The 13,646-nt window shown below is 40.9% G+C and overlaps 1 protein-coding gene across 1 annotated transcript; it reads left to right on the forward strand.

Annotated features, from left to right (window-relative positions):
• The first annotated feature begins 10,676 nt into the window (after nt 1-10,676).
• On the forward strand, nt 10,677-11,609 carry LOC117801759 (olfactory receptor 7A17-like). The gene has a single exon (XM_034657228.1). The coding sequence runs from the start codon at nt 10,677-10,679 to the stop codon at nt 11,607-11,609; it is 933 nt and encodes a 310-aa protein (XP_034513119.1).
• Nucleotides 11,610-13,646: the final 2,037 nt, after the last annotated feature.

Raw genomic sequence — 13,646 nt, forward strand, 5'->3', positions numbered from 1 at the left:
GAAAACTGGACAGCTATGCATAAAAGAAAGGAACTGGACCACTTTCTAATCACATACACAAAAATAAACTCAAAATCCATTAAAGAACTAAATATGAGACCTAAAACCATAAAAATCTTAGAAAGAGCGCAGGCAGTAATTTCTCTGACATCAGTTATAGCAAAATCCATCTAGATAAGTCTCCTAGGATTTGGGAATGAAAAGCAAAAATAATTGGGACTACATCAGAATTAAAAGCTTTTACACAGCAAAGGAAACAATAAAACAAAAAGATAACTTACTGAATGGGAGAAGATATTGGCAAATGATATATCTGATAAGGGGTTAATATCTAAAATACATAAAGAACTCCTACAACTCAACACCAAAAACAAACAAACAATCCAATTAATAAATAAATAATATGTTCTTTTTGTGTTTGCTTGTTTGTTTGTATGTTTTAGTAGGCTCATTGCCCGACATGGAGCACAAAGAAGGTTTGAACTCATAACCCTGAGATCAAGACCTGAGCTGAGATCAAGAGTCAACCAGTTAAAAGACTAAGGCACTCAGGCATCCCAAGAAATTTGGTTATCGATATAGATATTGATAACAAAAAATAATAATAGTACTCTGCCATCACTGTTTAAGTGTTTATACACATTATCTCGTGTAAGTTTTCTAATAGCATTTGTGTTATTAGTATCATTCCCCATTTATTACATAGGAGTAGGTGGAGCTTATGGTATCTAGCAGATTTGCTCAAAGTCACTCAAGGTGGTGAAAAGGCTCACCCCTTCTGAGGTCTGTGGAGGGCTGTCTGATTCAGATGTTCTAGTGGGCATCACATTATGCGGCCTCCAGCCATAGCTTAGTATCATAACAGTTTAATCTCTAACACGTAATTGCACACTTCTAGAAGTCAGCTCCCCAGCTAAGAAATGTTCTGTCTCTGGGGGCTGAAGCCTTAGAAATAAATCACAGCCAGCGCTGAGATTTATTATATTTTCCTTAATATTATAATTTTACTTCATTTGATTGTTACAACGTGTAGCACATTTTCATGTTTATATATTAATTTGCATGTATTCTTTCCAATTTTTGGTTTGCATCCTAAGATCATTTCTCATCTTAGGTATTTATATTCTAATTTGTTTAAAAGAACTTTTTACATGTCTGCATTTTTTGTTTTGTAATAGACAATGTGTTCTACGTATTTTCCCTAGTTTCACATTGTTTTTATTTTTTTATTTTTTTATTTTTTTAAAGATTTTATTTTATTTTTTCGACAGAGATAGAGACAGCCAGAGAGAGAGAGAACACAAGCAGGGGGAGTGGGAGAGGAAGAAGCAGGCTCATAGCAGAAGAGCCTGATGTGGGGCTCGATCCCACAATGCCGGGATCACGCCCTGAGCCGAAGGCAGACGCTTAACCGCTGTGCCACCCAGGCGCCCCTCACATTGTTTTTAAATATCTGTTATTATTGGACTTACAGGTTTTCATGCCCTGGAATTCATCAATTGTCTTCTCAGTTCTTTTACTTCCAACTGGTTCACGTTCAGAGGATTAATCTAATCTTTCTTTTTTTTTTTTTAAAGATTTTATTTATTCGACAGAGATAGAGACAGCCAGCGAGAGAGGGAACACAAGCAGGGGAGTGGGAGAGGAAGAAGCAGGCTCACAGCAGAGGAGCCTGACGTGGGGCTCGATCCCATAACGCCAGGATCACGCCCTGAGCCGAAGGCAGACGCTTAACTGCTGTGCCACCCAGGCGCCCCTAATCTAATCTTTCTTTGAGAATTCTGATAATATTCCACATTTTTCCACAAGTTCATTTTAGTCATTTTATTTTTCTACAGGCTCACTCTTTTATGCCAACAAGTGTTGGCATTAAGATAAAATTCAATGTAACTAGTTGTTACTAGTTACAAATGGTCCAGCACCATTTATTTCAAATGCCTTGCTTTCCTCATTGATTTTGATTACAGTTTTATAATATGACAGGTTTTTATTTTATAGGATTTTTGTTTTCTTATTCTCCTCTCTTGACACCAGTTTAGGCTTAAGCCAATTTCACAAGGTTTTGATAAACGGAATTTCATTACACTCTTTAGTCATGAAGAGGTTAGACTCTCTTTCCAATTTTGATAATCTGCTTTTTCTAAGTGTAGGACACTGATTTGATAAGAGTGGCAATATACTCAGATTAAAACATCAATATGGGCGTCATCACGTGCCTTGGCTTACTGTTGCTGTGGTAACAGTGACCACAGACTTAGTGGCTTAAAAAGAGCACAAAGATATTACCTTACGGTTCTGGAGATCAGAAGTCCATAAAGACTCTCCCTGGGACAAAAATCAAGATGTCTGCAGGGCTGCATTATTTAGTAGAGGCTCTAAGGGGTAATCTACTCTCTTGCCTTCTCCAGCTTCTAGACATTGCCCCCAACCTCTGTCCCATGACCCCATCCTCCATCTTCAGTGCCTGCAGTGGCCAGCTGAGTCTTCGTTATGACTCATCTCTTAGACTCTTATTGCTGCCTCCTTTTCCTATTCATGGACCCTTGTGATTATACTGGCTTCGTATTGATAACCCCAGATAAGATCTATTTTAAGGTTGGGTGAGTAGCAATCCTAATTCCTTCAAGAACTATAATGCCTTTTCTCTTGTAACCTAATATTTTCACAGTTCTGAGGATTGGGATGCAGACATTTTTGGAAAGCCATGATTCTGCCTAACATACAACATGACACAAATTTGCCAAATGTATGTGAGCTGAATTCTGTTAGTGGAGCTTCTAGGAAAATATGTATTTTCCGAATATGAAAAAAAAAGTTTTCAAAATCGTGCAAGAGGAGATTTTTCACGTATTTTCCCCAAGGAGTACCAGTTTTGACAGTAATGATGGTGAGAGTCCTTCGTGAAAGTACAAGTGTCCGACAAAATAACACAAGCCCCAAGTTAGAGCAAAATACACCCAGCATTAAACACACTGAGGAGATTAAGAGGGACAATTACACTTTACCCACTTACCCTCTATTGCAGAGCAGCACATTCAGTACCACAGGAGCTCTTCTTGGCCAAGGACTTCTCCTGGGGATGAATGTGAGAGTGTGCAAGTGAGCGCCTAGCTCCCCAGCCATGCAGGATGCTGCCAGTGACACCCACTTCATTACCGTAACACCCAGAAAACTATCCCAGAGGCAGAGAAATCCTAGACTCACTTCCTGTCCCAAGAGACCTTTCGGGGTGTCATCATGAGCTTGGGAAATGTGGAACTTAGATGGTCCCAATAGTCCCCATGGATGGAGCACCTGCTCTGAGCCAGAGAATTTCCTGTGAGCTCTAAAATATTACTAAGTTCTCAGACTGAAACCTTAGATGGAATTTCTCCAATTTAGAGATAAGGGAACAAAGGCTTGGCAGGTTCATTTCCTGTCATGAGTGAAAAGAGACCCCTGTAAACTTGTCTGATCACCTAAGGTCAAATCTGAGGTGCATGGGAGATTCTTAGAGAAGAAGAAGACACCTGACTCTGACACTGGACCAGAACCTCAACACAAAAAAGTGACTACAGACCAAGAGGGACAACATCATTGGCAGGGAGCTAGTTACAGATTCAGACTCTCTGGGCCACCATAGACATGCCAAATTAATAACAGCACTTCCCAAGTTATGACAGTCAAAAATTTCTCCAGAGAATTTCAAGTGTCCCCTGGAGGCAAAATCATGTCTGGCTGAGAACCACTGGCCTATATTGTTATATTCCAATCAAAACACATAATTTCTTAATGATGCCGTTCATAATTCTGGGTCAAGCACTTAACACTTCCAAGTCACATTTCTACAAATGTGCAATGAGGCTCATCATTTTATGGGTCCTCATAGAATGGCTTTTGCACAAAATAAATGAGGTTATCCATATAAGATTCTGAGCTCAGCCCATTTTGCATTAAAAGGTCTAAATTGATCTCTTGCAACTACCAAATCTTTTATAAGTGAATGACTAAATATCAACTTTAAACTTGTATTAAAACACTGAACTTCTAATTGATTTGTCAAAAGAATTATGAATCCAAGGATTGTTGTACCCATGGTTTTACAGCAAAAGAACACACTTTTGCTTGTTGGAGAAGGAAGAACAATCTGGAGCTATCAGGAGTTGTTCTCCCACCACAAGTCAATATTTTGGAGACATAGGGAACATAGTCAAGACAGGTTCCTCAGGCTTAGATTTGGAAAAAAAATTCACTCAGGGCTGTAGAAAGTTTCAATCTTAGAGCTCTGGAAGCCAGGCAAGTTCAGGGAGGTGTATTCTCAATTCTAACCTGGTCTCTTGGGACAGAGAATCTACAGGAAATAATTCCATTTAGTGTAGATATGTTCCCATGGGGAGACGTGCTCAGGGGTTGAAGTAATAATGGGGAAAGTGTCTAATGAGGAAGGAGAGGGAACAGATACAGCAAACACAGGAGCTGTAAATATCCCCTCTGCTGTAGCCCCTGAGCATGTTTAACCTCCAGCTGAAGGAGACATGGTTTTTGTGTTTGGATTCCTAAGTCTGCTGGGGGACCCATGCCTTGGTCCTTCCTGCTCTCCTGTCTGGGAACAGAGCTTCAGTCTCCACCATCAACCCTCCAGAGAAGAATCCGGACCTCCACATAGAGACCTTCCTCTCAAAGATCCCATCCAGGTGAGTCTCAGATCTCAGCAGGTATTGCAGGAAAGGTTCAGAGAGACTGGAAGCTGAAAGTTTTACCTGAGGTCACCTGAAATCCTAAGTAGCCCAGCCAGAGCCACGAGATCATTGTGTTTGCTGGAGTGGTGAACTCATTCATTTATAGTCAATGTATTGAATATTTTAAACAATGAAATGTCTGTGCACTTAGCAATACAAGTATTACTGTTGACAATTAAGAGGTGGTAATAAAAGCTCAATTGGATGAGACTAAAGAAGGAATGGGAAGTACTGCCTTCCAGGAAAATGTGAACACTTCCAAGGAGATTTGCAGTAAAGGGGAATATGAAAATAGACTATTAGGTATGGAGGTGGGTGCAGTGCAGTGAAGTATTTAAATATATTTTTTAAATGGTGTATATTGTAGTATGTTCTGTATTCTTTAGAAAGATACAGACCCAGATTCTTACCTCTAGGAAACACTGATGGTTGCGGGAGGGGAGAAGGGTAGAAGGATGGGGTAACCGGGTGATGGGCATTGAAGAGGGCATGTGATGGAATGGGCACTGGGTGTTCTATGCAACTGATGAATCACTGAACTCTACCTCTGAAACTAATAATACATGGTATGTTAATTAATTGAATTTAAATAAAATTAATTTTTTTTAAAAAGGAGAGACAGTCCTGACCGATGGAGGGAGCCACTACCTTGCAACTGCTGTTCTTGAGACATACATCTCACAGAATCCTCTCTCACATTAGGTATTCACTTAAAAATTTTATTAAAGCACATTCAGGCATAAGCTAAAGGGCTTTAGTTTGCACTTATTTCATTATCTAGGGGTGGAATATTTTGGGGTTTATTAGCCATTTACTTTCTCAATCCCAAATCGTCTGTGCAAGTTCTTTGCTTGTATACTGGGGTTGAGCATTCTTATTCTTGTTTCTATTTGTTTGTTTTTCTTTCTGAATCATTTTTTTCTTCTGTTTGATTGCATTCTTTCCAGCAAATAATGACAAATATTTAAGCCGAGTTTGCTATTTGCTGTTTAATTCTTGTATGTATGTAAACACATATTTGCTGGGTAGTGTGAGAGTTTATAAATTTTGAGAAGTCCAATCTATCAGTCAGTCATATTTTGTCCCTCTACCTATTGTTTTTTATGTGCATTGTCATAATAAACTCTCTTTTGTACGCATTGCCATCTAACCTCACGTCTGTCCTTCCTTACTGCTGTCTTTTGCCTTTTCTGATTAGATCTGTTTTCTAAATTAGCACTCATCTTCTGCCATCCTGTCCAACCCATTCTTCTGCATTCAACTTACACATTTTCACAAGCATGTTTGACTCTATTTAAGTTTATTTAGGATGACATTATAATTTTAGATGCTGCTCTCTGCCTATTTTTAGGATAAATTTTATTTTTAATGTATATTGTCCTGTTCTTTTTATTAGGTTTTTTGCCTATCCCATTCTGATTTAGAGATCTGCTAATGTGATGAAATTGTTGTTATTCTATATATTTTCTTTCAGAAGTTAGTCTTTTTATTTTTATTTCTTCAAAGTTCTTTTATTAATTTTAGTAATCATGACACCCAATGTGGGACTTGAACCCATGACCCCCAGTCCAAGAGGTACATGTTCCTCAAACTGAGCTAGCCAGCACCCAGAAGTCAGTCTTTTTAAATTCAACTGAGATTTATAAGGTTGTTTTGAATCCACTGTATTCATCTCAGCTTTCTTTACCATGCTTGTTTTTATTTGATGAATTTATCTTCTAAAAATGTGTTTCTATCTAAAGGCATACCTTTACCAAACAACAAAAGTGCACAAAGGAGGTAAGGTCCTGCTCATTTGGATCCTGTGTCAAACAAAGAAAGCAGAGTGGGTGACATAAACGTGTGTGTGACTAAGGTCCTAAACGATATTCATACGAAGGACGGAAATAGGAATCTGAGGTGTGTCTCGGATTTTATAGAGTATATTGTAGGGACGCCTACACGTGTGGGACAAAAATTAGAAGCAGGAGGGGAGCATGGACAAGGGTTTGTCAAATAGAGACCCAAAATCAAAGCCCAGGAATTACAAGGCAAAGATGCCCCAGGGGTGCCTGGCAGGCTCACCTGGAAGAGCATCCAAGTCTTGCTCTTGGTGTCCTGAGTTTGAGCCCCACTCTGGGTGTAGAGATTACTTAAATAAATAAAACGTAAATTTTTTTAAATTAAAAAAAAAAAGAAAAGTTGCCATAAAGAAACATGAGAGAGGGTCTTGCCTCATTCGTTTGTTACTAGGCCATACGAGATCAGGGGTGGTCAAACACATAAGAATAAATACGGAATAAAAACCAGAACAAGGGCCTGATGTGGGTACTATAACGAGGTGATTGGGGAAATAAAAATACAGTCAGTGTGCGGTCCCTGAATCTGGAGGAACCCCAGCACCCACACTGGCTGCCCACTCTCTCTGCAGCCTGGAAGTTCTAATGGGCTCTTCATTCACACCGCTTTTCCCTCATTGCCCAGAAATGCCATCTTTTATCTTTTATTTTTTAAAAATATTTTATGTATTTATTGGGGGGGGCAACAGAGGGGCAGCGACAAGCAGACTCCCGCTGAGCAGGCAGCTGGACTCAGGGTTCCATCCCAGGACCCTGGGATCATGACCTGAGATGAAGCCAGACGCTTAACCAACTGAGCCACCCAGGAAGTTTAGAAATGTCCTTCTTTTAAAACTGTTCTTGCATTTACTGACGTGGATAAGAATCTTTTGACTATATCCCAGAGCAAAACATGCCTTTTACATGTGATCCAGCAGCTCTGCACAGGCAAACACAGAAATAAACACATTTATGCGCGCGCGCACACACACACACACACACACCCATGGGACTCAACAAGGAGAACCATGAAATGCTTTGGTATGAACTCTGACCACGTACGATGCACTCTGATATTTTCCATTGTGCCTTATTTATCTTACTCTATTTATTCTTACAAATCACAGTCTGGCCCACGAATGGTCCCATCTGAGAACGTGGAATACATTTCTCTCCCATGTCCTGCATTCCTGTGATAGTAGCTCCCTGCTTCTGTTCTCTCTCTCATCACTGGCAACTTCTGTGAGCAGAGATTCTCTCATTCCTTAATGAAGATTTATTTATTCCTACTGTCCCCAACCAAACTACGTCTGGGGATAAAGTGTGAGAGTCTGTATAACACGCCCCAGGGTGCATCTAGCAGAGAAACATACATGGATTTAAGTAAAAGTTACATAGTGATAACCCCTACATCTAAATTACTGCAAGAGGAAGCATCCTTTTTCTGTGGGAATGCTAAAATAACAGAACAAAAACAAAGGTTCATGAAGAAGATGACTCCTTACAGTCTGAAAGAGGCGATGGGATTGTGAAGACAGAGAGGAGGTGAATAAACCCTAGGAGACCAGTGGGTGACTCCCAGCAGAGGGCAGCAGGTGTATGAAGGCTCTGAGCCTGGAGACCGGGGCTTCAGGTGAAGCTACAAGTCAAGTTCAGTGTTTGGGACATCAGTGTGGGTGAGGCAGTGGGAGTGGGAAGCTGGTGGGTGGGCCAAGGGAGGCAGGCAAAGTTTTGGAAGTTAGGGGACTTGGGGTTCAGTCTCCAGTGGGGAGTCACTGGGGAAGGGTTAAGATGCAGAGTTGGGACAGAAACTTAAATGCAATATAAAAGATCTTTCTGGGTAAATGTGACTATTGGCTAGAGGACGCCAGCCTGTGGTAAGTGGAGAGATGACAGGGGACTGAAAGAAGGCTGTGGAACTGGGGACCCGGAGGTGGGGAAGCAATGGGGACATTAAGAGAAGAAAAGGCTCAGCCAAATCTTGTCGCCGGTATTAACCACTCATTATCAACAGGAGGGAACTAGGCTAAGGTCTTTCCGTATATTCACTAAATCTGTCTAAACCTAAATCTCACTAAACCTGAGAAGGATGGACAGCTCAAGCCCTACTATTTGGGGGAGGATATTAACATTTAGAACAGTTTGGTTGGCACTCCAAATTCAAACAGCAAATATGCATAGGTCCAAAATTCAAAACCCTAGTTTCGGATTATAAAATTTTGCATTTTTTATTATTTAGAAAAGTTCTTTTAACAGATTATCTTTTAAAACCCCCCACTTCTATTGCTCTGTTGTATTTCCTTTAGTGAGTTGTGGGTGTCTTCCCTTTACTTGTTATTCTCGTGGGATGTTCGATGTAAAATCCTCCCTACTTTTTCTTTTGGATAAATTGTCTTTTGCTTCTCTATTATTCTGGGCATCAAGACACTGTAACTAGGGTTGGAGTGTTTCCAGAACCAAGGACGTTTGCTCCTTCTCACCATCTCTGGGGGCCACCTGAGCTTATTAGATCTTTCTCCCTACTTTAATTCCTCAAAGGTTTTGGAACGGATTTTTTATGGTTCTTTAACTACTGGGCATAAAATGATCACATTAAAATGGAGACCCATGATTACATGCTCATAGGAGACTTTACTACTAGAATTTGGATGCACTTTCACATACTTTTACAAATTTTTTTAAATTAATTAATTAATTTTTTATTATATGTTAGTCACCATACAGTACATCATTAGTGTTTGATGTAAAGTTCCAGGATTCATTGTTTGCATATAACACCCAGTGCACCATGCAATACATGCCTTCCTTAATACCCTTCACTGGGCTAGCCCATATATACACGGGAATATTACTCAGCCATCAGAAAGAACGATTATACAACATTTGCAGCAACATGGATGGAACTAGAGGAGATTATGCTAAGGGGCACTTTCACATTCTTAAGGGAGAGATAATCTGATGTCAGCAGCCTGCCTTGTATCCCTGTTTTCTTTATTATTGTGGTGGAGATGACGATAGCCTGGCAGTGCTTTTTAAAACAAAAAATGAGCAAAGGAAAGCCGAATGGTGAAGGGGAGTGGTAAATAAGGCTTCCAGTTAAGGAATGAATGAGTCATGGGAATAAAGGGCACAGCCCAGGGAATGTAGTCACCGATAAGGTCACAGTGTTGTGTGGTGGCAGATGGCAGCTCCACACGTGTGAGCACGGCGTGATGTTTAAACTGATGATCACTGCGTTGTACACCCAAAACTAATGTGACATGCATGTCAACCATACTGAGGTTTTAAAAATTAATTTGAAAAAAACCCAAGTCTTTTCTCAGAGTTTGCATTGGTTGTTTCCCCTGACGGGCAAATACCTCCTGGATAAATGTGTCTCCTCCTGAACGAGGCCTCTGTGTAATGTGGGCTGGCCTATCTGAGCACCTGGTCAANTCCTGGATAAATGTGTCTCCTCCTGAACGAGGCCTCTGTGTAATGTGGGCTGGCCTATCCGAGCACCTGGTCGGATTAACACCTGCAGCCACTGTTTCATTTTTACTGGCTTTTTCTTCATGCACCCCTCACAGTCTGATATTCTATCAACTTTTTCTTTCCCCTTATCTTCTCCATCACTGAACTCTGCAGACTTTTGTTTCTTGAAACCTATACTCTTCACCTAGATGTTAGAACTGAAATTTACTTTTAAAAGTGTGACAGCATTTCTCATTGAAGTGCAGAACATACGAGTACCTGCGTAAAAGGCGAAGTGTGGGACTTGCATTCCTACTCAAAGCTGGGATGCAGGGTCCCAACAGGGGACAAGTTCCATACAAAAACTATGGATATTGACTTTTTTGGTAAGAATCTATTTATTTATTTGAAAGAGAGAGAGAGAGGGAGCAGAAGCAGGGGGAGGGACAGAGAAGAACCAAACTCCCTGCTGTGGGGACAGCCCAAAACAGGGCTTGATCCTGGGATTCCAGGATCAAGACCTGAGCTGAAGGCGGATGCGTAACCCACTGAACCACCCAGGCGCCCCCAAGATATTGAATTTCTGATTGCAAAGTGAAAATTGCAGAATTTCAATGTTACCTGTAATGTTCAGTATTAAAAAAATTAGTCTGTTGTTTTTTTGTTCACTGGTAGTCTCCACCACCACATGGAACCAGACAATGATACACGAATTTCAGAGTTTCTTCTTCTGGGATTATCAGAGGAACCAGCACAGCAGCCCCTCATATTTGGGCTTTTCCTCTCCATGTACCTGATCACTGTGCTTGGAAACCTGCTCTTCATCCTGGCCGTCAGCTCTGACTCCCACCTCCACACCCCCATGTACTTCTTCCTGGCCAACCTGTCCTTTGCAGACATCTGTTTCACCTCCACCACCGTCCCCAAGATGCTGTGGAACATCCAGACCCAGAGCAAAGTCATAACCTACGTTGGCTGCATCACACAGATATACTTTTACCTACTCTTTTCAGCCTGGGATTCCTTTCTCCTGGCTGAGATGGCCTATGACCGCTTTGTGGCCATCTGTCACCCCCTGCACTACACGGTCATCATGAACCCCCAGCTCTGTGTTCTGCTGGTTCTGTTGTCCTGGATCATGAGTGCCCTGAATTCCTTATTGCAAACCTTAATGGTGTTGTGGCTGCCCTTCTGTAGAGAGGTGGAAATCTCCCACTTTTTCTGTGAAATCAATCATGTGATCCGACTTGCCTGTTCTGACCCCTTTCTTAATGACATGATGATGTATTTCGCAACAGTGGTGCTGGCTGCTGCTCCCCTGGCTGGGATCTCTTACTCTTACTCTAGGATAGTTTCCTCCATACTTAGGATCTCATCAGCTCAGGGCAAGTATAAAGCATTTTCCAACTGTGCATCTCACCTCTCAGTTGTCTCCTTATTTTATTGTACAGGCCTAGGAGTGTACCTTAGCTCTGCTGCTACCCAGAGCTCCCACTCGAGTGCAGTGGCCTCGGTGATGTACACAGTTGTCACACCCATGCTGAACCCCTTCATCTACAGCCTGAGGAACAGAGACATAAAGGGAGCTCTGAAAAGAATTATTGGGGCTCCAGTGATGTAAGGGACAATTGCCCTGGGGCTGAAGAGGTGCCCATGATTGCAGGGCTCACAGCCTCGGAGCCAGGACCTGCTATTCTTTGATCAGGCTGTGGAAGTAGAATCGGCTCCTATTTATTCTCTGGAATTTCCATGTGTTTGAATTCAACTTCTCTATACATTTGCATAATTCACTTTATTAAGCTCTGCTCTGTCTGATACACAGTTTCCTCCTTCTCCATTTTCTTGCGTCCCCAGTGTTTTCCAACCCTTAGATCACAAGCGCCTGGAAATTTCTGTATCATATGTGGGGCAGGTTGGATTTCTTAATAATAGTTTCATTTTAAATGAATTATCTCATGCCAAGTAAAATTTCCCTAGATTTCCTAAAAGAATAATCATGATTTGTATTCTTCATCTGGAAGAACCTGCACTTGTCCAAGGCCCTTCACGTAACCTTATTGTAGATGAGAATACGGAACCCTGGTTTTCACCTAGTCTGTCAGTATTTTTTATTTCACACCTTCACTCCTCTTCCTGATAATGTGGATTCTAATCTTGTTCTGTTTACATCTCCCGAGCTCCTCATAGGGATGCTCAGGCTAGGAAAGCCCGGGCACCCCCTGCGCCCTGTGCTTGTGGACATTCCCACAGATGCTTCCCTGACCAGAGCCTCTGCTGTGGCTGGACCAGCGCTTGGGGTCTTACTGTGACTGCAAGACACACCCCAGCAAAACTCATTGCAGAACTCTAACAAAACCAGATTTATTAATCACAAGTTCTTGTAGGGATAGGCAGATATGTCTGGGAGGGGGCATTATATATTATATATATCCTCAGTATTTTGATAGGGATAGCACTGAAAGTGTAGATTGCTCTGGGTAGCATGGAAATTTTGGCTATGTTAATTCTTCCGATCCATGAGCATGGAATATTTTTCTATCTTTTTATGTCTTCCTCAATGTCTTTCAAGAGTGATTTATAGTTTGTAGAATATAGGTCCTTTATGTCTCTGGTTAGGTTAATTCCAAGGTAACGTATGGTTTTTGGTGCTATTGTAAATGGGATGGATTCCCTTATTTCTCTTTCTTCAGTCTCATTATTCATGTATAGAAATGCAACTGATTTCTGGGCATTGATTTTGTAACCTGCCACATTACTGAATTTTTTTATAATTTCTAATAGTTTGGGAGTGGATTCTTTTGGGTTTTCCATATAAAGTATCATGTCATCTGGGAAGAGAGACATTTTGACTTCTTCTCTGCCGATTTGGATACTTTGATCCCTTTTTGTTATCTTATTGCTGTTGGAAGGACTTCTAGTACTATGTTGAATAATATTGACAAGAGTGGACATCCTTGTCGTGTTCCTGATCTTAAGGGAAAGGCTTCCAGCTTTTCCCCATTGAGAATAATGTTTGCAGTAGGCTTTTCATAGATGGCTTTTATGAGATTGAGAAGTGTACCCTCTATTCCTAAACTCTGAAGGGTTTTAATCAGGAAAGGATGCTGTATTTTGTCAAATGCTTTTTCTGCATCAATTGAGAGGATCATATGGCTCCTGAGTCTTTTCTTGTTGATATGATGTATCACACTGATTGATTTGCGAGTGTTGAACCATGCTTGCAACCCAGGTGTGAATCCCACTTGGTCATGATGGATAATCCTTTTAATGTACTGTTGGATTCTATTAGCAAGGATCTTGTTGAGGATTTTGGCATCCATATTCATTAGAGAAATCGGTCTGTAANGTAATTCTCCTTTTTGAGGGGGTCTTTGCCTGGTTTGGGGATCAAGGTAATATTAGCCTCATAGAATGAGTTTGGTAGCTTTTCTTCTGTTTCTATTTTTTGAAATAGCTTTAGGAGAATAGGTATTACTTCTTCTTTGAACGTTTGGTAGAATTACCCAGGAAAAACGTCCAGGCCTGAAGTTTTGTTATTTGGAAGGTTGTTTATCACTGACACATTTTCTTCATAGTTAATTGGCCTGTCTAAGAAATCTATTTCTTCCTGTTTCAGTCTTGGTAGTTTATAGGTTTCCAGGAAGGCCTCCATCTCTTC

This window comes from Ailuropoda melanoleuca, chromosome 4 (assembly GCF_002007445.2).
Source record: "Ailuropoda melanoleuca isolate Jingjing chromosome 4, ASM200744v2, whole genome shotgun sequence".
In the NCBI taxonomy this organism is placed as follows: domain Eukaryota; kingdom Metazoa; phylum Chordata; class Mammalia; order Carnivora; family Ursidae; genus Ailuropoda; species Ailuropoda melanoleuca.